The sequence below is a fragment of the Elgaria multicarinata genome, chromosome 6 (assembly GCF_023053635.1).
Source record: "Elgaria multicarinata webbii isolate HBS135686 ecotype San Diego chromosome 6, rElgMul1.1.pri, whole genome shotgun sequence".
NCBI lineage: Eukaryota > Metazoa > Chordata > Lepidosauria > Squamata > Anguidae > Elgaria > Elgaria multicarinata.
The window spans coordinates 47629037-47653939 of record NC_086176.1 but is presented as its reverse complement, the minus strand read 5'-3'; the positions used below and the strand labels follow the sequence as shown (position 1 = coordinate 47653939).

General features: G+C 39.1%; 1 protein-coding gene across 2 annotated transcripts in view; it reads right to left on the bottom strand.

The window, feature by feature from the left end:
* Window positions 1–24903, bottom strand: part of PCSK5 (proprotein convertase subtilisin/kexin type 5) — a 271693-nt gene that overhangs the window by 135737 nt on the left and 111053 nt on the right. For both annotated transcript variants that reach the window (XM_063129354.1, XM_063129356.1), the window contains exons 8-9: window positions 6298–6510; window positions 1065–1165 (exon numbers count right to left, since the gene is read on the bottom strand). In XM_063129354.1, coding sequence (XP_062985424.1) covers window positions 1065–1165; window positions 6298–6510 — 314 coding nt within the window. The remainder of the gene's footprint in view (window positions 1–1064; window positions 1166–6297; window positions 6511–24903) is intronic.

Here is a 24903-nt window from a genome sequence, read left to right as displayed (position 1 = left end):
TTATTAAAATGCCCTTCTAGTACTGCTGTCTTCATTTGTTGCATCTTTAATCATGCAAGGGGATGATCTAAGATGAGGGTTAGAAATTAGAGATAGGTAGTGTTCACATTCAAATTTAACCTTAGGCCTTAGCTAGAGCTAAGGTTTATCCCAGGATCATCCCAAGGTAATCCCTGTTCAAGTAAATGACACACAGGGGATCCCGGGAGCAGGCAGCGACGACCCCGGGATGATCCCGGGATAAACCTTAGCTAAGGCCTTAGTCTCTGCAAGCCAAGGTGCTAGCTTATTACTTGAGACTGCACAGAGATCCATTTGAAAACCCCATTTTTGGATTTTATGCTTGCTACCTCTGGCAGGAACAACAGTAGTGCTTGCTTTTCACCCATGGGGCTCTCTGTGGACACAGTAGGGGGCTCTGCAATAGTGCAACCCACCAATCAAGTTCCTCTCCACCATCAGAGGCAGTAGGAGGGGCACCTATGCCATAACCTAACCACTCTTAGCACACAATATCAGGGGGTTAGGATTGCTTTGTTAGTCATGACTATACTGTTGGGAGCACTATTTCAATGTAATATTTAAAATAAATACAACATAATTGTTTATAAACTATATATTCAGAAAGTACAATTCTGATACATGTACCCAAATATGATCACAAATCTGGCATTTGGTAAGGAACAGATTATGGTATTCATAACAGCTGACTGTGTTACTTGCATATTTCTTCTCTTTCCATAAACTATTCAACTTCATGTGAAATTTGATTTTGTATTCATAATGGATATTTTAGTAATATCTACATTCCTGATGTAGTACATGAGCCTGGAGTATTGATTAATGAAAAATCTCTTAATGAGCAGCTAGAGATAAGGTCATTTTGAGCAAGTGAGAGTCTACTAGAATGTAACTTCCATTCACATCAAGCTTTAATTAATGTGGGGACCAGAGCCCACATGTCTTGGGTAAAATTCAGTAAAATAAACGCAGCATAAATGGGAAAAAACCCCATCTTCTATGTCTTAATGGCTTTTCATTAAAAAATAAAACTTAACTCTTACTTTGCTTCCAGTGCCAATGCAATGATTCCTGCAGCCATAGGTGCAGATGCTGATGTTCCTGTGTGGCTGTCTGTGCAACGTTGCCGTAGGTCTGTAGTGATCTGGGGGAAAAGGAAGCATGTAATTGAGAACATTGTTGCAGGACTCAAAACATCTTTCAGTTGTCCAAATGACTTATGGGCATTTTATATTCCTTTTATTATGAGTGGTTACAACATTTTAAAAATGTGTTTTCAACACCTTGAAGCTTGGGGATATCCAAAACCATTTGCTTCCCATAACAGCAATGAAATTTCAGGCAACAAGTGAAATCCAAAGCCATTAAAATCATGAGGAGTTTTGTCAGATGATTAAAGTCTTGTTCAATATTTTATGGTAATACTACATGCAAAATTAAACTCCACCATTCTATACGTATATATGTTCTGGGACAAGAGTAGCAACTTGTATTATCTGCACTTAAATAGAAAGACAAGACATTTCATATAAGTTTCTCAGCTGGAACACCTGAATAACAACACATGCTGTGTCAAGAAAATCCTGTATACCCATTAAGTTTGTGCTAGCCTGCAGGAAATCACAGCCCATCCAGAGTTTTTTTGTACCTGTGTTGCACATACATTTTAAAATACATGTGTGTTTTTTTTTAAACAAGTGTTATTATTTTAGTGAGTACAACAGTAAGTATATGATAGTCCTGAATAATTAACTGCACAATGCTATGCATGGCAGCTCAGAAGTCTGTCTTCTTAAGTTCAATGGGCTTACTCCCAAAGCTGGGGAATGCTGGGAGTTATAGGACTTTTTTTCTGTCCAAACATGCATAGGATTGTGTCCTAAGTGTGCATAGGTGTCAGAAGGCTGGAATTTTATATAGTCTCTCTCTCTCTCTCTCTCTCTCTCTCTCCAACCCTTAAACAAAAAACATCCCATAAACTCAAAACATTGCAATCATGTCCAAAGACATTCGTATAAATCAGAAAATGAATTTGAAATCATGAAAATAATCATGTCCAACACTGCAACCATGTCCAAAAACATTCATATCAATCAGAAAATGAATGTGAAATCATGATTAATTTCATGATTTCACCTTAAGTTGTTATAGGAAAATATTATCAAAATGTAATGGCAAAAAGGTAGCACACAGTGCCTTTAGCAGAAGTGGATACAAGTTGCCCAAAGGAGGGCTTATACACTTTGTATCAGTTATAAAAATAAGTGAAAGTATAATGACAAAGCCTCTGGGAACAATTTACAAAGCTACTAAAACAATAATGTGGAATACCAATTGAAAAGCTAAATGCAACTGCCAGCAGAAAAATTAACAGGGAGCCAAGAAGGTGACATGCCACAGAAGTTGAGTTATGCATGTGCTGGAATAACTTGGAAGTCAGAATAATAGAATGTAGGGAGAGACATTATGTGAAAAGCAAAGTCTTGCATTCTCGACAATGGTTAAGAATAAAACATGTACCTCATGCCAAGCTTAATGCTTTTGTGTCCAGATCTACTCAAGGTACAATGTCAATATCACTAAGAACACATTTAAAGCTTGGCTTTAAATGTGAAGTTTTAAAACTTTGTTTTAAAGGGCAAAATGGTTTGAGTCTCCCAGGCCCATAGCCAAAACGTTTGTGGTAATGGTGGGGGCTGAGGAGGGAAAGTGTGGGCCCAAGACTGAGGTGGAGTCCATATGGTAGGGTGACCATATGAAAAGGAGGACAGGGCTCCTGTATCTTTAACAGTTGTATTGAAAAGGGAATTTCAGCAGGTGTTATTTGTATATATGGGGAATCTGGTGAAATTTCCTCTTCATCACAGCAGTTAAAGCTGCAGGAGCCCTGCCCTCTTTTAAATCTGGTCACTCTAGTATAGCTCCTGCAGCTTTAACTGTTGTGATGAAGAGGGAATTTCACCAGGTTCTCCATATATATAAATGACACCTGCTAAAATTCCCTTTTCTATGCAACTGTTAAAGATACAGGAGCCCTGTCCTCCTTTTCATATGGTCACCCTACCATATGGTGTCTCTTTTTAAAGGTGCAATCCTATGCATGTTTAGACAGAAAAAGTCCTACATCTCCCACCATTCCACAGCCAGGCTTGCTAGGAGTTGAAGGACTTCTTTCTGTCTAAACATTCATAGGATTGTGCCTTAAAACAACTTGCTGCACCATTCAGACACTTATTCCTGCCTTTATCTATTTCCCTTACACTGCCATCCATGGCGCTGCCTGAAGCAGGTTGCCAAGGAGATATTTTAAGGCAGTGCAAAACAACAATCTTCTGGAGAGGTGTTGGGGGAGTGCAAGGGGCTGCAGGAGGGAGGATGAGACAATGCTACCCAAATGTTTAGGCTCGGCTCCCTAGTCAACTGTGCTGCTTGAGGGAGGCCTCTGCCTTTGCAGGTGAATAGATTTGTGCTCACCCAACCCAATCCAACCCAAATTTGGATTCATCAGATACTTCTTTGCAGCACTTTTCTACAAATGCCTTGACTTGCTCTGAAGATGTAAGGGAGAAACTGCATTTCTATGCAGCTGTTATGAAGGCATGCTATCAGTCTTTCTTTGATGCTATCTATTGGAAAGGTTAGTTATTCAGGTCATACACAGCCTTTCCCTCCTCTTTGCTGATAACATTATCGCTGCTCTCACCCTAAGCCTCGCATTTTGAGGTATTTCATATTCCAATCTTGAGCCTGCAGCAGTGTTTGGAACATTTTTAACCTACCAAGAGCTTCAAGTTGGTTGTTCCCCAAACTGAAAATAAACCTTAATTAAATCCTGAAGGTACTATTTCTTTTTCTATTGTAGCACCAGATGATACATAAGTATGTTGAAAATGTCATACAATGGATTCTTCACGGGGACTGGAAGCAGGAATAATTTGTATGAGTTGAAAATATGCTACAATCTGTGACTGAATTTTATTTCAAATTGTAAAGTTGGCTTCCAAATCCTGGTTTGTTCACAAGTAACAGGGATGTATAGTTAACTACAGTTTCCTGGTACCTTGGCTCACTCATGCTAAATACATTTCAAAAGATAATTGTTCTGAAGGGGCAACTTATCAGCTGGAGTTTACATGCTCATGCCAGCACCTGCATATTGCAACTTTTGAAAACATCTGAACAATTTTAATCACAAAAAAAGCATGGATGTGAGAGTGCAACCCAAAAAGTGTAATAGATTCTTTGATATGCCTCTTGAGAGGAGCAAATGAATGAAAAGATACAGGATATTTGGTGGCATTACAACCTGGATGCTTTATAAAAAGGATATTTTGCTTTCACAGATGATGGGGTGTATCAAGGAATACATGGTACACTATGGGCATGGCTAGACGAGGGGGGGTTGAGGGCAACAATCTCGCGATTTTATGATTGTGAGATCGTCTTCCTCGTCTACATGCGGCCCACGACGTCCCAGGGAGAAGAGGATGTCACGGCCGCCGTGCTGTTTTTGTTTTTGAATTGGAGAGAAGCGCAGGAGTGCTCCTGTGGAAAACATCAGTTTTTTTTTAAAAAAACCCTCCTGGTCACCTCACCCCCGATGGGCACAGAGCTCCTGAGGAGCTCCGTGCCTGGCTCTCGGCTCCTTGTAGTTACTCGTGAGGAGCCAGGACATACCAGCGGCGGTGGGCCACATATTCTGCCATCTCAGGATCATCCCAAGACTGTGGAAAAATTGGGGAAAATGGGTAGGGCGATATCCCGGGACAAGGGAGGGATCATCCCTCCCTGCTCCCAGGATGCCCTGTGCATCATGTGGATGCACAGGGATGACCCCGGGGCGGTCCCCGGGATAAGCTTTAGTCTAGCCATGCCCTATGTATACATTAGTTGGTAAGTGACTCTTAGCCACCAAGATGAGAAAATTTAAGGGTTAACAATATATGTTTGTGAATGCTTGCAGTAGCAGCCAAGCATAAATCCTGATCCTACAATCACCATGAGTCTTTCCTGCTGCTCCCCTCAGTTTTCAAGGAAAAGTGTCAGGAAAGGGGAACAGCCGGAAGGGATTGCACTGTGAGTAGGGAAAACAGATCTGTTTTGGATCAGCCCGGATTTTTCAGGGATCTGTGTTTGATTCCACATCTAAATATTGTAAAGTGTTGATGTCATTTTTAACTATGGATATGATTTAGGTGCCCTTGTACCATAGTTTTCTAAAATTAAAGCTACTGATAATTTAGAAATGTGATAGTGCAGAAGCAAGCTTTAAAAACTATATACAGCCCAGTAAGGGTTCCAGTTTGCACTGGTCCTGTTGCATTAATGTCATCAACAGGGTCAGCTTTGTACCCACAAAGGAATAGGTACCCAAGTCTGTCAGGTCAATAAGGGCACAAATATTTTCCTTAACCTTTTATTTTTCTTAAATAAATTAAAAATACAAAAATGACCTTATTTAGGGCTTCAGCATGGCCATGTCTCAGAAGACCTTATGTAGTAACATTCTCAGGAAGCAATGTGTGCTAAATTAAATCATATTTTCAAGGAAATAGGAAAGGGAGAATAACAGAATTGCACAAGAAGAGCGGAATATCAAATATTTTACCGTGAACCAAAGGTTACCAAAGGACCCATGAAAACATGATGAGACGTTTCATCACAGGAATGTTATTCGCTGGGAAATCAAAATATTGTTTCCCTATTATTATTACTTATCAAGGAGGCTAAGGAAATAAGCCAAAGATTTTTTTTCCAAACAAGCAGATAAGAACAGAGACATCACTGGAATGGAAAGTTACCTCAGAATTTGTCTTTAAAATTAATCATTTGAAAACAACAAACTTTCCAGGGTAGATGGCTAATATCCCAGATTAGTAGAAGAAATGGTAGACAATATTTTCAAAAACCAGCTGATCTTAACTCCTTATTATCAGCAAGAGAATGATAAGGATAACATGTTGAACAAATTTGTATCTGTGATGGAAAATGAGGATTGAAAAAAAACAAACCTGTTTCCATCTTTCCTACAGTAGGAAGATGATCAGATTTGTTTGTTTGTTTGTTGTGCCAACCAATTTTTCATTGACAAAGATTTTTGGGGGCCTTAATTGTGCAGTCTTTCCAATCCTTTATCTAAAAGTGTGCCTAGTGACCAGCAAATTTCATTTTCTAGATAAGATTTATTCATATGCACAAAGCCCTTGTTGATATCCTCTTTCTTCTCCACAAGATGAGATACAAATACACTTCAATCATGTTGAAAAGACCACATACTATTTTCCTGTCATAGGATTCTCCGCTGCTGTAAGTTGTGGCTAGTGTAGAGGCACATTCTTCCAGATACCAAGGTTTCCGGCCACTTTCAGCAGTGCTGCTGATGGAGATAGTGTAGATGCTATTGGTGTAACCATCACAGGAACAATGATCCTTACTCCTTCCACCATTTCCAGATGCCCAAACATAAATGGAACCCAAGTTGTTTCGACCCTATTTGAAATAAATAATGAAAAGGAAGTTAGACAATAAGTATATAAGCTTCCCATATCTCTTCTCCTCAGTCCTCACCTCCCATTGGAAAAATCATAATATGGCCAAGTTAAACTAAAGTAATTCTCATTTATTCTATGGGAATGTTGTTAACCATGTGCTTCAATGATATTTTAAAGTGCTTAATATAGACTGGCTCGTGCGTAATTGAGAAGGAGGTGGTAGCAGACTTTTATTGCTCAGGTAAATTAAACTTGTTTTATCAGTAGATAGAATCTAAAAGATAAGGCACCAAAAGAAAATGGGGTCTTAGGAGAGATTCTATTTTATCCACTTTCCAAACCACTTGTATTCAGTCTAAGATACTGACCATCCCAAAAACATGTCCAAGTTTTTTTGTCACAAGTACCAGCTAATCAATTAGCTTTCTTTCTTGAAACGCTGACAGCTCCTGCCTACTACAGAACAATTGCATTTCTTTGACTTTTCTCCTTCTGGTCAGTCTACATTACTCTTTTTTAACCTGTAATAACGGAGGGCATGTCAGCATCAGAAATTAATGATGGGAAATAATCTTGTAGGCTGGATGTGGTCTTTGGGACCACTGCCTGCTCTCAAGTTACTGGCTGGGGCATTCTGGGAGTTGTAGGACTTTTTTCTGTCTGAACATGCATAGGATTGCGTCCTTTACTTGGTCTAGATAAAATGAAATATTTCCAGTTAAAAACTGATTTAACATCTTAATATGCTACAGATGACTTATATAGGACCTTTAGTGAGCAAAGTATTTGATTTTATTTGGAACCAATGTAGAAAGTGTTGGAATTGTAGGAGCAAAGGATAATTGAGCTCCAGTATTGTCCATCAGAAGAGATGGTCACAAATGTGTTGACCAAACCGACACCTAATGAACAACCCCACTGTTGAACAGAATGAGTCTTGTAGAGTGATCCATGGCCTTAGCTAGACCTAAGGTTTATCCTGGGATCGTCCCGGGGTCGTCCCTGCCTGCTCCCAGGATATCCTGTGTGTCATTTACATAACAGGGATGACCCTGGGACGATCCCAGGATAAACCTTAGGTCTAGCTAAGGCCCATGTGGGTGTAGGGATAGCAATGGAAGGTGATCACAGGCTAAGGGAGCAAGCTACAAATTAATTTGTTCTTTTTAAAGTAGTTGGTAGATACAGATTCTCAGGGGAAAGAAATAATTCTGGGTGCGTCACAGAGCCTTAGGAGCAAATAGGGGTCACAAGTGGTTGGAGAATGTTTCATAGCAGTCAGGAAGAACCAAATATGTTTTCTTTTAGCCTGGCTTATTTTTCTATAAAACAGACTAGCGTGCTCTGTAAGTTCTGTAGTAGTAGTGATTTGATTCTGTTAGAAGTATGTCCTGATTTGCTCTGTTGTTTTATACTTCTGGTAGCTTAGCCAGTGGACGATTAGTTACAACACCAATAGTCTTATCGTTACAGGTTTGTTCAGCCTATCTGTTTGCTGAGTTCAGTCTGTTTTATTCAACCACTTCTGCTAACAGAAAGAAAGTAAAATGTGTTTATGTCATAATGAAATCAATGACTTATTAAAGCTTATCTCCCACTGATTGTAATAGAACTAAAGGCTGCAAGCTCAAGTCCACTAAATAAATAGGACTTGTAGCTCACTCCATCTCAGTGGTAAACTCCTGAGTAATTATACATAGAGCTGTACTGCATGCATATTTAACTTTCTCCATTATTCAATTATTCTTTGATATTTTCTAATCCCTACACACACACATACACACACACACACACACACAACATCTATCTATAAAATGGAAAGTATGTGTGTGTCACGTATGTCTTGAAATATTTACCCACTTCCACATATGATATTGCCTTAATACTGTTCACCCAGACAGGGCTTCGTGTACATGGATTGGAAAAAAAAATCTAAAAACATGAATTTTGGGGTCTTAAGTATTTTTAAAGAATTTAATTAAAAAACTAGGTTTATGCCTACAACTCTCAGCATGCCTTGGGTGGGAGGCCAGACTTACTGGCCTTTGGCGGCCACTGTGATTCCTAAAGTCAGTCTCGAGCATTCAACCCAATTCCACATAAAAGGAAACAACCCACATGTATGGGCTGCACCTATTTTCAGTGCCTCCTCCCACCTGCCATGTGTGGTTTTAAAATCATAACTAGATACAACAGTGTGTCTTTGAGAGGCCAAACTCTGGACATGTTCAAACGCCCCCCCCCTTAAATTGCTGTTTTCTCAGAAACTGAGGGAAGCACACATGCAGCCTTCACCCTTAAGAGGGTGGGAGGAAGGGGAAGCACTCTGCACATGTCCAGAAATAGGTGGGCTGGCCCTGACCCTTCAGTATAGGCTCCTGATGGAGCACTTGGTGGGCAAGAAGTGCAGGCTGGGGCAGTCCCGGCAGGACTTGGCTGGAGCTGGGCACGTTCCCTGACAGCTGCTTACTTCCCCTCCTTCGCAATACTATTCCTCAATCCTCTATTAAGGAGCAGCATCGGCAATGAGAGTAGGGAAGCACCTCTCAGAGGACGTGGGCACCTGTGGGCTGCCAAAGGCATGCTGCGAAGTGTATTTCTGGCATGTAATACCAAATTAAAATACTTTAATTTGTTTAAAGGTTAACTCACAGGCCTGCTACTTTAAGATGGTTACCTCGCAGACATAAATCTGGGGTGGGGGGAGCAACGCTGGTTGGAAACTTGATATTTGGCACACTGATAGGTCTGGCTGTACAATGTACCAGAAAAATCTAAAAACATGAAATTTTGGATTTAAAATATTTTTAAAGAATTTAATAAAAACCCAAGGCTTATGCCTACAACTCCCAGCATGCCTTGGGTGGAACTCCCAAGAGTCTTCTCTTGCCACCAAACTAAGACTCGTGGTCATTACCAGTACAAATTGCTATTATTCCTTCAGGACATTCCATAAATAAAACCCATTAAATGTAGATATTATACAGTAAATTGTGCCAATAAAGTATTCTGTGTTCTGGCTGCTTTCCTTTTTTCATAATAACTTCACAACACATACGTACAGCAGTTCTCTGCATCCACTGAGATCCAATTCCCTACTATATGTTATTCAGATATCTGGGCAATGCTGAGTATATTTTGAAAACATTTGCATTTTTTAAGCTGGTAGAAAGGGTGTGTCCTGATTGTTTTTGAAGTTTAGACAGATACTCCGACCAAGGTATGATGGGAGGTATAGGCATTTCAGGTAAAACAAAAAATGTGGTTCATCACAAAGCTCTAATTCTTACTAACACAATTTTCATTTATTCTAACAAAACAATTTAATAACTCAACCAAACTAAAAAAAAACCCCAACCAACCTAAAGATGAATAAGTTGCAGACAAATTTATTATTTATCAAATAAATGTTACAAACATTATTCACATACCCGAGTAACGTCAGGCATATATATATATATATATATATATATATATATATATATATATATATATATATAATACTGATTTTCTATGTACATCTATATAAGTGTTGGATTAAAGCTTCCATCATATTAATCATTACAACAATCTTAGACAGACACAGAAATGAATCTAAGAAACATGGATTGCCTCAGGCCACCAAGTGCAGCGATGGCTAAACACTAATTCTTCTAGTCTAAGATCAACATTCTAGACACTGACTACTTTTGGCTCCTACATATTTGCAGATTGTCATGTAAAATGAACTTTGTGTGAAACCCATACAATAATATATGACATGCAAAATCATTTACTGTGTGGTCATGGTGTATTGAAGTCAGATACATGTATTGCAAATAGAATTAAGAAAGGTTTTTGGAGATATACCGAAATTCAGTAATTTAATCCAGATATCCTTGAACTTGAGGAGTTTAATTTCTTGTAAGCTTAGTTCTCTCTGACTATACTTCCTCTATTATTTGTTATAATAAGTTTAATTTTAAAATGACGGTAGTGTACTACACTTTCTTTAGATGTTAAAATTTAGGCAACTTGTGGATGATAATAATATTAATAATAATGATTCTCCTAATTCTTGTAATGCCCATTATTTTGAACAGAAAGAGACCAGGATTTTGCCTCTTCTTCTATCCTTCATTTGCTTTGTTCAAAAAGAGATTCTGAATAGAGAAACCGTATGCTTCTCCATTTATCTTCCACATCACATCTCCCAGACTAACCAATCTTTGTCATTGTTTTACACTTGATTTCTCAAATTCTTTCCTCCTCTTTAAGAGCTTCATCAACGATATTTCAATTGACCCGAACAACTTTTGAAATAAGCCTATGATTTCCACTTTATTTTACTTCCCTTGCCTTAATTCAGACAACACAATAGTCAACCTTGGGGTAATAATCAATTAAACAGTTGCTTATTTAGGGGGCATTCCCCACACAACATGATAATAATCAACCGTGGTGTAGATTAGGATCAGCACTGAGTTGACTATTAGTCCAGGCTGATTTGACTCACTCATCCCCCAAAATATCTTCCTGCTCAGTCCTCCCACTAATATACCATCAGCCATTGCTGCCAAAAGTCTAACCAGCCAGTTGGACTAGAACGGCAACCACTGCTTTGACCACTTTTGCCTTGCGACTCTGTGGCTGACAAAATAACCAATTGTGGCCGAGGAAATAACCAACAGTGCCCTTCACACAAATACTTCCTTTTATCTGTCCTGAATTTCCCACCAATCACTTTCATGAGATGACCCTGGGTTCTAGTATGTTGAGAGGGAGAAAAATGTCTCCCTATCCACATTCTCCATACCATGCAAAATTTTGTACACTTCCATCGTGTCTCCCCTTAGCATCCCTTTTTTATAAGCTAAACAATCCCATCTGTTGTAACCTTCCCTCATAAGAAAGATGCCCCTTGATCATTTTAGTTGCCCTTTTCTGCACTATTCCACACTATGATGTGACTTCTGGAAAAACCCTCTTTTATTATTCATATTTTGCTAACTAGCTATAGCTGATTTCGAAATAATATTGAAACTGCTCATTGTTGTAATGCTATTCTTCCCCAACATAAAACTGCCTCCCAATCCCACCCCCAAATTGGTTGGATAAACACCCCACTAATGGGCTTAGGTTCATAAGTGCTCTTTCATAAGCTGAAAGCAGTTCTAGTCATGCAAGGGACAGGATTTGCCCTGATATTCACCAGTTTGCCCTTCCCACTGTACTCCACCCAATGCATGCCACATCACATGCCATTATGGAAGATCGCTCCAAACCCATGAGCAGATTTGTAGAGGGCATGTCAAGGTACAGTAGAGGAGGCAGGAAAGCCCCATTCTACGAGCAGAAATCCAGCATGCAATGTTTCAATTTCACATTATTGCATTATAGTAACCCTTCTTGATGCACCTGTGTTATGCATGGTCAGTTCAAATAACTGTAAGGGCTGAAATTGTAGGCATTGATCACATATTTACACATAATAATGCAATTTTTACCATGAGAACAAGAATTGACAAAGCCTTGGCATACATGCATTGTTCTGTGTTGCTATAGTGCTTGCACATCTGAGAATTCAGCATGTAGCCCAGGGAAATATGGTACTACATCGTTCTCTGCTTCTATCGACATTTCAGAAGCAGCACGTGGAACATAAAACAGACCATAATCTTCATTTGCTCTAACACTCAATCTAGTCAAAGTCTGTATTGTTTCATACTGTCCTCATCGCCTACTTTGAAGACAGATTCTGCATCACATACACAGCTTGATATTCTGTATAAGAAATACAGTGATGGGTTTCAAATTGCAAGTTTGGTGTTCAGTGGTTTAAAATTCTGCACAGTGCCAACATTCTGATGCTTTTAAAGCTCTGATGCTTTAATTATAACACATGATCAGTCTAGAGAGAAGGAATTTGCAAAGGACATGAAATGAATGTAAATTCTATCTAAACACAGAATAGAGGCCTGCTGAAAATGAAAATGTTGAGGAATAGTTTCACAAAGTTAATTTATTATAACCAGATAATATAACCAACTAGAGGTCATGGGACTTTTGTTTGAGACATCACAACACAATAGCCCTCTGATTACTAAGAAATATTACCCAATCTGACATATATTGTCTCTATATCTAATGCTCTTTCCATTGGAAGATTCTACTAATATAATGGGTAGCCTGTTTTGCATTATCAACAGTCTACCTTACTTTTGGCATGTTAAGTATTTGACATGGAAAGATGGCTTACAATAGTTCATTTTCACATTTCTTTGTATTTCATTCCCGGAAGTGTAATTTGTTCCATGCAGTAAGGTTGGACAGTTTGGATTCCAATTAACATAGCTCGTTTTTAAAGTATTCTGATTTTTGTTGAAGGCAGTAGAAGCCCCAGGTTTTATGGGGTCCTTGAACAAAGTGCCTTCTGTAGTGCTCCTTCTTCCTTGTGCTCTCCCTCTGCTCCAGGTTCAGTTTGCACCATGATGCAGAGGAAAGGGGCAGGCAAATGAGCAGGCAGAGGGAGATAGTGGGAAAGCAGGTGGCAATGGCCACAGGAGCAGCAGCAGCAAAGATATATGGGCTATGGTAGCCAACAGTGAGCATCTGCTGAGGCATATGCATTGGCAGGTGCCCAACAAATACTTTCCCTGACACCGGCCTTGGTTTAATGATCAACTGGTTAAAGGGTCACTCCGCCATATTAATATATCCTCCCATCTTTTGTTTTATTCAGTATCTATGCCATATGTTCAGGATTTTCTTGTAACAGTTGTAGTTATAGGCAGGAGTACAGAAGGGCAGGGGAACTATGGGTTTGGGACAAAGGTTTCATGGAAAAGGGGGGCTTTGAGAAAAGTTTTGAAGTAAGTGAGAGTTATCATAGAGGTGTTGTGAGAGGCAGTTCCAAGCACAAGAGGCATCAAATGAGGCTTTTTAGGAAGCAGGAGAGAGTCAGATAATCTAGGGTGTTGGAGTTGGAGTGAAATTCACAGGCCGAGATATCATAGGAAATAAAAACAGAGAGACATGGGGGTCAAAGTATTGGAAAACTTTGAAGATAACAAAGGGGAGCTTGCAGTGGACCAGACAGCTGACTAGAAGGCCTGTGTGTGTGTGTGTGGGCATCTATGGGAGGGCATCATGTGAGCAGAGTGATAAGAGAGATTCATGATTTTGGCAGAGAAGAGACCAAGGTGAGACACATATATGTATGCTGACAAAATGTTTAAAAGGCTTCTCAACATTTTCCCTACAAGATAAAGAAGGGATCAAACAGGAACAGTTATTAACTATGGAGGGGGATGGGAGTGTCTCTCGGACTTTAGAACATAGCTGGAGAGTTATGTGTAGGTCAAAGGTTGTGCTTCTACCTTGATTATTTTCATTTATGCCCTAGTCTATCTCCCTAGCCTATTACTATTTAGTAAACTAGACTGTTTCTTGCAGTAGTTATAATGTTTAAATAAATAATGTTGACTGCAGAATAGTTTTCATTTATAAAATACCAGACACAATGAATAATAGGAGCATATCCTGTAATTTATATAGTGAAACATCCCAAGTTTCCCTAACATATGAAAATATGGTATATTTAGCATACTGAAATATGGTACCTTTCCATCATTTAATGGAAAACAATGGAATGCAAACTTCAGTCTAGACAGTATACTAAAGATTATGTTCCTCAAAGCTGGCAAAGCAAAGCATGGTATTAAAACAAGAAGCAAGCACAACCATCCTGTATTTCCCTGATTTAAATAACACAAAAGTACATCTAATCTAGTTTTCATTTCTGCTTGTTGTTTTTCATTATTATCCCCATTTCTATCTATCTTGACAACTAACTTTAATTTTGTTAACAGGCTCAAAAGCTTTGACTAGGAAGTTTGGGTTAAAACCAGCAAATTCTTCATACTCGTCAAAAAATCAACTATTTTGATTTGCATTCTTGACTATGCCTTAGTAAGTAGACATAGCTAGAGTATGGGTGTGTGAAAGCTGAAAACTGAATCCAGAAAAGAGGTAATAATGTCTGGCATACCTTGAAAATTAGATGGATTGGATTCAACTTTTCCTATCCCTTTCTTAAATCAGAGAAATACAATGGAAGCACATGATTTAGGGGTGGGGGATAACATATTAATTGGGCCTGACTGTCTAGTGGTAATTGTACAGGGTCTACTGTGCTGTGGGGCTAAAAAAAATTAGTAAATGGACATAATCACCAATGCAAAGAAGAAAATTATCTTGGATGAGATTCTGCTTCAAAGAGGACACATTGTTTATATTTTTGTAAAGGCATATTGATAAGCAGTTAGAGAACTTAATGTAATTATTTAAAATAAATGGGAACTAGTGCTTCCAGGGCAGTACACGAAGCAAGATAAAATATCAAAATCTAACTAAAATAACACAATGCAGCATATTAAAGTTAAAGAACTTCATAAAGTGTTACAAATAAGTACTTTTTACGCTTAAATACTAAGGATAAAAAATCAGAGGATGACTCAGTTGTAATGGCTTTTTAAAGTCCAATAATCCTCCTCACCACCACCACGTATGTGGCATGTTTCGAATCAAAGTGTTTGTATTATTTCAATAATCCTGTTAATAAGCCACTGTTATTATCCTCATATTGCAGAACCAAACCTAAGAAAGGCAGAATATTGGCTTTTCTAAAATCACGTATAGCTTCTCACATCATAGCAGTGGTGAGATTTGAACTGAGGACTTCTTGGTTCACACTCTTTGCTGAACTGGAGTCCTGCTATTTCAGAGGGTTGAACACTGCATGCTGAAACTGACTATATTGAGTGGAAAGTTAGTTCACATGAATGGCTTTCTATGTCATATAGCAGCACCCATACAGTTGTGTTACAAATAGTCACTACCTATGTAACTGCAAGTGAGGATTATTATTATTATTATTATTATTATTATTATTATTATTATTATTATTATTATTATTTCTTACCCGCCTCTCCATTTTGATCGAGGCAGGGAACAACAATAAGTGATAAAATACATAAAACTGAATTAAAACATAATATACATTGTTAAAAACATCCTTTAAAATATCTTTAAAAACATCCTAAAACATTCTAAAAACATCTTAAAATTCCACTGGATAGGCCTGCCAGAAGAGATCAGTCTTTATAGCTTTCTTGAATGCTAGTAGACTGTTAAGTTGATGAGGCCATTCCACAGTCTGGGAGCAGCAGAAGAGAAGGTCCTCTGGGTAACAGTTGTTAATCTAGTTTTTGCTAGCTGATGTAGATTTTCCCCAGAGGGCCTGAGTGTGCAGGGCGAATTGTATGGGAGAAGGCGATCCCGCAGGTAGCCTGGACCCAAACCATGTAGGGCTTTAAAGGTAATATCCAAGACTTTATACTTTGCTCGGAAACTAATTGGCAGCCAGTGAAGAGATTTTAAAACTGTAATATGCCTAATACATGACAATAATATTCTAAATTTGTTTACTCTTTTTAAAACACACACACACACACTTGCAAAACAGCAGTCACACATGCTGCTGCTGAGCTAAGCAAAGGGTGCACATGGCTGGTGGAGACAGCTGGCCAGGCACTTCACTGAGCAGTGCCTGCCACACTGCAACTATTTTGTGAAAATAAAATAAAATAAAATAAAATCTAACCAGATTGTCCAGAGGTGTGCTTGCTTTGTTTGTTTGTTTGTGGCGTCCTTGAAGAAATCTTGGGAATGGGTTTTCAAATTAAGCTGTTTGCAGTTCTTTCTACCACAACTTGCACGTCCAACATCTAGGGCCTCAGCCACAGCTGAGGGGAGCCAGCTGGCCCCCCTGCAAATATGTGTGTGTGTGTGAGGGGTACTTAAGAAATCTCACAGGTTGCATTGAGCCCAGAACGTTAGTGTTTTCCAATCTCCTCAAAATCTACTGCTTGCACAAAGTCCGTTTTAATGGTATCTAGCCAAGAATAAATTATGTTGCCTCAGCTACAATTTTACTTGTCTGCTGGCATCTGTAACCACAGAAGGCAAGCCTTTGCAACCTTTCATAAAGTTTCAAAGAAACTGAATGAACTTACCTGATTTAGGTTGTGAAAAAATGAATAAGGTATCCAAGTTCTCAAGAAGAATAGGAATAAAACAAGATTCTTATTCTAGACTGTTGCAGAGAACTTGTTTTATATGCATCACATTGGTATAGGTATACTGAAGAATCATGACAGACTATATAGTAATTTAGAACTCTGTTGTTCTTTAAAATAACAGCCAAAACAGCTTCAAGCTATTCCCTAAAGAGCTATAATTAGTATTTAACAGTGAAAACATAACCAAAGAAAAAGTGCTGCTGGCTGGAACCTGAAACCTGAACCTGTGGAATGCAAGACATTTCACTTTCCCAAACACAATAAAATCAGCGACACAACCACATGCACTGTGAGTATTTTCATTTTGGTTAGCTATTCAACTTATTAATATTACCAGTAGTCTAACCTAAGTCCTTCAGAAAGAAATATTCTTAAACATTTCTCTCACCAGAAAGACATTTTGAGATTTTGAAAACAGAAAACTTTAAAGTTTACATTTGGTAGTATAACAATGTATGTTATGCTAAAGATAACAATCTTTAAAAAAAAATCTCCAAATGTCAGAAGCCAATATTCTTTTTAAGAGTAAAAAAAAGTTAAAAGTAAGTATATTATCTAAATGGCAGTCCATACCCTCGTGGGGTTTAGTGAGGAGAAAATCATTTTAGTGAAATGGTAGTTGCCCCTTCACAACTAAAAGCCATTATTACATGTAGATGAACTTAAAAATGCATGTTTTGCCTTTCAAGGCTGAAATTAGATACAACATGCAGTTAGTTGCACATAACTTCCCCACACAGATAGTTTTTAAAACCAAAAGTTGAATATTGCAATTTTTACTGGAGGGGGAGGGACTGCTGGCTATTTTCCTGAAGAAAATGCCCACCACCACCACCTGCCTATCCACTTATGAGGAAAGATACAGGAACTCTATCATCCCCATCTATGAGTAAAAAGTAGGTGTGGGACCAAGACACTCACTCTCTCTCTCTTTCTCTCTCTCTCTCTCTCTGTGTGTGTGTGTGGCTTTTCCTTTATAGTTTAATCACATTATTATGAAATATGTCTCATGAAGCCTTAGGCTTGAACAACAGTGCTACAAATACAAACAGCATTAACTGTGACATGGTTTGAAGTCACAGAGCACAGCTAGAGATGGGAAGGCCTGGGGAAAAACCAGGAAAAAAATCAGAAAATCCCCTGGGTTTTTTCTGTTTTTTTCCGAAAAATTGAAAAAAAAAATGAAGAAAAAATGGATTATGGGATGTTTGATTTTAGCATGATGAATAAAATGTTTAACACAAGGTGTTCAGATATTTGATTCTCCAAATGATTTCTAAAAACTATGTACAAGTATTAGATTATTACAATTTCTGTGCACCAAGGACCAGCAAGTCCTAGGTTGCAAATTGAGACTACAACTTTCAAATGCAAGAGCAAGATGCATTTCTGCCTCTAGGGGGCACTGCCACTGAAGCAGAGACTGAAACTGGTTATCTGGTTATATTATCTGGTTACAATTCAGGTGTTCCTAACAGTTTAGGAGCTTGTAGCTCCATTTCTTACCCAAAAGGTAATAAAAAAAGTAAAGTAAAAAAAAGTAAATTCAGTTTGTAATAATTGTTTGAATACACTGTACTTTTAATATACCAAATGTAATAATTTTATGCCAAACCAACTTGAACATAATTACATTTTATGTTCCTAAAGTAACAAAGTGACTTTCAATCTGTAAAAAGTGCTAATATTGCATTATTTCATTTTTCCACATGGCTTCAAAAATTTCCAGAAATTTTACATCTCTAGGCACAGCAACCTTGGTGGAAGACCATTTGGTGAGCTTACATAAGACACTTTGAATTCTATGGATGAAAGATGGGATATAAATGTCATCATCACCATCAACAACAATAATGTGACTTCCCATTTCAAGCCAGCTCCATCCCACTTGTGTTACCTGCCAAGAGTATGAGAAACCTTTTGTTTTTACTACCTGCCTGCAACTGCAAAAATGGTGGCGTTGCAAACAGCAGGCAGGCAGCAATAGATAGCTGGGAAGGCAACTCCTTAGAACTCACTGTCCTGTGAGCAGGATAAGACATGATGGAGGCAAACTTTCGTCCTTGTCTTCCTCACCTGCTGTTTCACTGGGACACGGTTACCTTTCCCCATAGAGGCCTAATAAATAACTTCCCATGTGAGCAGGAGCAACAGTCAGTAAGGTAAACTGCCCCCACTGGCTGTGGTGACTTCATCAGCTGGTATTAGGCAGGCTAATTAAGTATGGGAGAATAGCATTAGCCACTACACAGCCTACTAGGCAAAACTGCTGATGGTCACAGTGAACTGATGAAGGGGAGAAGGACATTTCCTGCCCTAATCTTACATTGCTGGGAGGCAGAGATGTCTGTGTATGTTGTGGGGTGGGGATGTTGCCAGAGCTAGCAGGATGCCAGTGCACAACTCTGAATGGAGTCAATCCTGATGATATCGCAGCCTGCATTTCCAGCAATGCTTGCATAGTGCTTGCTGCCTCTTTGGTATTATTTATTTATTACATTTTTATACCGCCCAATAGCCGAAGCTCTCTGGGCGGTTCACAAAAATTAAAACCATAATAAAACAACCAACAGGTTAAAAGCACAAATACAAAATACAGTATAAAAAGCACAACCAGGATAAAACCACACAGCAAAATTGATATAAGATTAAAATACAGAGTTAGAACAGTAAAATTTAAATTTAAGTTAAAATTAAGTGTTAAAATAGTGAGAGAATAAAAAGGTCTTCAGCCGGTGACGAAAGGAGTACAGTGTAGGCGCCAGGCGAACGTCTCTGGGGAGCTCATTCCACAACCGGTGTGCCACAGTGGAGAAAGCCCTCCTCCTAGTAGCCACCTGCCTTACTTCCTTTGGCAGGGGCTCACGGAGAAGGGCCCCTGTAGATGATCTTAAGGTCCGGGCAGGTACATATGGGAGGAGGTGTTCCTTCAAATAACCTGGCCCCAAACCGTTTAGGGCTTTAAATGTCAATACCAGCACTTTGAATCGGGCCCAGACCTGGGCTGGCAGCCAATGAAGTTGTAAAGGACTGGCATAATGTGATCTCGCCGGCCAGTCCCTGTTAGTAAACAGCATCCACTGTGCACCTTTCCAGTTTTATGTGCTTTAATTATTACATGCTTTAATTATTATTTTTATTTTATTGTTATTTCCTTTAAGTGTTTGAAGCTTAAAAACTGGACCAGGGCAAGGTGAGATGCTATTTAAAAAAGAAGTGTGGGAAAAGAGGGACAATTATGCATAATGTGAAGAAAATGGATAGGGAGAAAACCCTCTTTCATAATACTAGAACCCATGAAGCTGATTAGTGGACGATTCAAAGCTGATAGAAAAGAAGTACTTCTTCACACAGCCCATAATTACACTATAGTATTCACTCCCACAAGATGTAGTGATGGCTACCAAACTGATCAGCCTTAAAAGGGATTAGAGAAATTTATGGAGGATAAGGCAATCAATAGCTACTAGTCATGATAGCTGTGTATTTAGCTCCATCAGACGAAAGTTTTTATTGCACGGTCGTTACTGGGTACTTACGGATTTTTGTGGGTCCCTCTCACAATGTCGTCTCCCTCCCGCCCCTTCTAGCCTTCTTTGCAGGACAAAAAAACAACCCAGCCAATCAGACTTGCCTGCTTCCCGCACAGCCGGAATGGCGTAGGGGATGCTTTTGCAGGTGAGAAGGGAGGGAGAAAGATGCTGTATATGCATGTGGGCAGCGTTCCATGCTTCCTTCTCCATTCACAAAGTTTTAAAGATGGAAGTTGACACTATCTCCTACTGTGTGCAGGGGAAGCAGCGGGATCAAGACGGCACATGGAATAGGCCATGTGCATGTTGTTTACTTCCTCTTTCAAAAGAGTAAGTAATGAGGGACAAACACATGGGCAGAGAAGTGATGATAAGCAAACACGATTTCCCCGTGTGTTGACGCTCTTTATCTCCAGTATCAGAGGCAGTATGCCTCTGTATATAAGTAGTTGGAAGACATGAATGGGAAGATAATATTGCATTCATGTCCTGCTTGAGGGCTTCCCTTCGGGTTGTCCCATTGGAGTTATGCCTTTATGCTATCTCCAGTATCAGAGTCAGGAAGCTTATGTACATCCTTGGTCTGATCCAGCATGGCTCTTCTTATGTTCTTATGGTCATCTGATCAATAAACGAGCACTTCTCAATCTTCAGGACTGCATGTGCATTCAGTCATTTCAGCTTTAGAATGTTAACTCATTTTGACTTCATTTGTCAAATTCTTTTAAGACAGTGAATTAAATTTCGCATTTCCACTGGATAACCTTGATTTTAAAGTTGGGGTAAGTGAACATGAAAATGGCATAGAAATGGATTTTGGTCAAAGTTGCACAGTAATGTCTGACGCATATAGTTTTTCTGTGCTGTCTTTGTCTCTCCATCTTATTCCAATGACGACATCAACAGGCAATAAGAGTAATTAAAAAGCTGCCTCCTGTGATATCACGCAGTGATTTTGAGACTGCAGGGAAGGTAAAGAAAATGGAATGGGGCATAAACAAGAAGGAATCTGCTGCAAAGATCATGTGATAAGACAAAGATTAAAGTGGACAGAAATTATTCCTGTATGGAAAATAATGTAGAAAATGTGCAATGCCATAGCAATCTTTAATCGAGCAAGAGTATTCTTTGGTTAAGGTGCTCCAGGATGCTCCAAGGTGGAGAACTCCTATCACTACCAATCAAAAGTGCAGCTACTCTATCTTTTTCTCCATAACAGAATTATGGAAATAAAAAAGTCAGAATAAGTAATAGGAAAACACAGGGAGGTTACAAGTCGAAGAGTATGATGTCTGAATCCCCTGAAAAGTTCCATGAATGAGCAAAGGTGATTGCATGATAAAAGACTCATCTAGAAGCAATGAAAGGGTTTAGAAAACTGCACTATATGGTATATAATAGTAAATAGTCCCATGGAAAATAATAGTAAAAAATTACACATCACATGGAAAGTAATTGATGTGAGGCCTTTAAAACTACACACAAACTTTTATTGATAAATCAAGAAGCAAATGTTGCATTCTGATGCACAATAATGCATGCATAGGTTTCACTGAAATTAGTGAGACCTACATGCAAGACCGCAACCTAACATCCTTATCCTAAGCATACTTCGTGGAAAAACTTCCATAAAATCTAGTGCTTGGGATCACAGCTTACTGAGCAGTTTGAATTTATAAATAGCACCACCCCTCTTTTATTATTAGAGTTTTAGAATGTTTTGGGGGTGGTTGTTGCTTTTTAAAAGCTCTTTTTGAATAATCCAAAATTCTTCCTCCACCTTCTGAAGATTGACAGTTGTTTTGTGATGGTAAGAGAGCCTTCTGTTCATATCAACACTTTGAACACACACTCCAATGCCAAAGCTGGTGAAGCGAAAGAGATGAAAAGGGGCAGTGATGATGAGAGGGGAGGCACCAAGCAGAGTTCTCACAAGAGGCTCAGCAGCACAACATCTGATCATTAATGTCCATCAAACACTTTGGCTCTCATCCAGTTCACTAAAGAGAATGGTGTAGTGGGAACAAGAAGAAGGCCACTGTGCCGACCCAGGCAAAAAGCCAAAGTGTCTGATTTAGGTTTCAGAGCCTGTCCTCCCGTTCTCCATTACATTAAGAATGATATGCCATGCCACAGCAGCGCAGTACTCCACGAGGATGCAGACTGAGCACTGCAGCTGCTGCTTGCACAGTATTAGAATGTCATTCTTACACTATTCCAGACATCAAAAATAGCTTTAATTTTCTAGAATCCGATAGGTATTATATAGGACATTTTAGCTTTGGTTAAAGTCTGCCTAAGTGCAGAGAGAGAGAGAGAGTGCTTCCAGACAAGGTTTTTTATTTTGCAAGACCTTTCCTCATTCATGCAATTTTGTAAGGGGTTCAGAGGACAATATCTTCTACTTGTGACCCTCTTGTGTTTTCCTACTGCTTCATCCATTATTTCTCTCTTTCTAGAACAAATCCATTAAGATGGAAAAGAGGAATAAAATAAGTTTACAAACAAGATTATTGCCAGCTCCATCCCTCTATCCCAAATGCATTTGCAGCACTGTAGTACTGGCTGATTTTTTAAAACCACTCTTTCCCATCATATCTGTAGCCTGGCAAAACAACCCATGAACAACTTGCAGTTCTGTGTTCACATGTAACAACAACCCATGGTCTAAATAGCCCAGCATTTACAACTCAATAACAATCCATAGATTCTCTGTCTGGGTTGTTTATGGTAAACAAACCATGTTTTGTTAGCACATCTGAGTTCACACATCATGACAACCCAGAATTCAACAACTCATACCATGGGTGAATATTATGTGCAAACCCAGCCATTGGACCCCTTCTTGCAGTGGGGATATCCCTGGGCTGGAGCCAAAGAAAATGGGATCAGAGCAGGAGAGCTGTCTATGAATTGTGGGGAGATGGAATTATTGGATTGAAACACTTTTATGTGCTGGGTCAGTAGAATGGCCCCCAAAGAATGACCAAACAGGCTTGCAGCAGTGTTTGAATTTAGGTTGTAATCCCCCTACAAAAAATAAGGAAGGTGCCATCTACTCTGGAATACTTGCACTTTAATTAAATACGTACAGACAGGCTGCAGTTATTGGTGAGGAAAGAAAGGCACTATAGATTTGAAAATCAACATGGATGCTTTGGAGGTAAGTAATCTTTAAATCCTGACTTTATTAACTAATATCTTTCATGTAGTGGGTATTCAACTAATGGAAAAAATCATATTTTGAAAAAGGGGCTAAGCAAGATAAACTGCTGGCATGCCAGCTTGCAAAACAACAACAAAATCTCTGCCAAGAACTAAGTTTTACTTCAGATGACAAAAACAGTACAGGAAATGTACATGATCTTCTTTTAGATTCCCTTCATGACCTTGGATTTTGTGGCTCTGTCTATAACTGGTTTGCCTCCTATCTAGCGGGTCGCTCTTTCAGCGTGTTGGCTAATGGCAGCTCGTCTTCCTCTTTTCCCCTTTCAGTAGGGGTTCCGCAAGGCTCGGTGCTTGGTCCGCTGTTGTTTTCTTTATACATGTTGCCCTTGAGTAAGCTTATTCAATCTCATGGCCTCCAATAACATCTGTATGCCGATGATACACAATTATATCTTTCATCTCCGGATCTTTCTCCTGATGTTCACGATCGTATCTCGGCATGTCTTTCAGATATCTCAGCTTGGTTGCTTCATTGTCGTTTGAAACTTAATATGGCAAAGACTGAATTGCTTGTTTTTCCTCCTAAACCTTCTCCTCATCTCTCATTCTCTCTTACTGTCAATGATGTTACACTTACTCCAGTCAAGGAAGCTCGTAGTCTTGGCTTTATATTTGATTCCTCGCTCTCCTTTATTCCTCATATTGAGACAGTCGCTAAATCCTGTCGTTTTTTCCTGTATAATATTGCCAAGATTCGATCATTTTTGTCTGTCTCTTCTGCCAAGACTCTTGTTCATGCCTTGGTTATTTCTCGGTTGGACTACTGCAACCTTCTTCTCACTGGCCTCCCTTCTTCTCACATCAGTCCGTTGGTTTCTGTTCACCACTCTGCTGCTAAGATCATCTTCTTGGCTCGCCGCTCTGACCATGTAACTCCACTGCTGAAATCTCTTCATTGGCTTCCAATTCACTTCAGAATCCAATATAAACTTCTCCTGTTGACCTACAAAGCTTTTCACTGTCTAGCTCCTTCCTATCTCTCCTCTCTCATCTCACACTATCGCCCCGCTCGTGCTCTTCGCTCCTCTGATGCCATGTTCCTCGCCTGCCCAAGGGTCTCTACTTCCCTTGCTCGGCTTTGTCCATTTTCTTCTGCTGCCCCTTATGCCTGGAACACTCTTCCAGAACATTTGAGAACTACAAGTTCAACCTCAGCTTTTAAAGCTCAGCTAAAAACTTTTCTTTTTCCTAAAGCTTTTAAAACCTGATTTTGTTCTGACTTTATACTGTTAGTTTTACCCTACCCAGTGCCTGTTTACCCTACCCTGTGCCTGTTTGCATTCTCCTCCCCTCCTTATTGTTTTATTATGATTTTATTAGAATGTAAGCCTATGCGGCAGGGTCTTGCTATTTACTGTTTTACTCTGTACAGCACCATGTACATTGATGGTGCTATATAAATAAATAATAATAAATAATAATAAGGAAATAAAAAGAATGATTTTCATTTTATAAGCACATTATATGAAACTGAACAGCCCGGTGTAGAAAATATACAGAAGTCCCTAA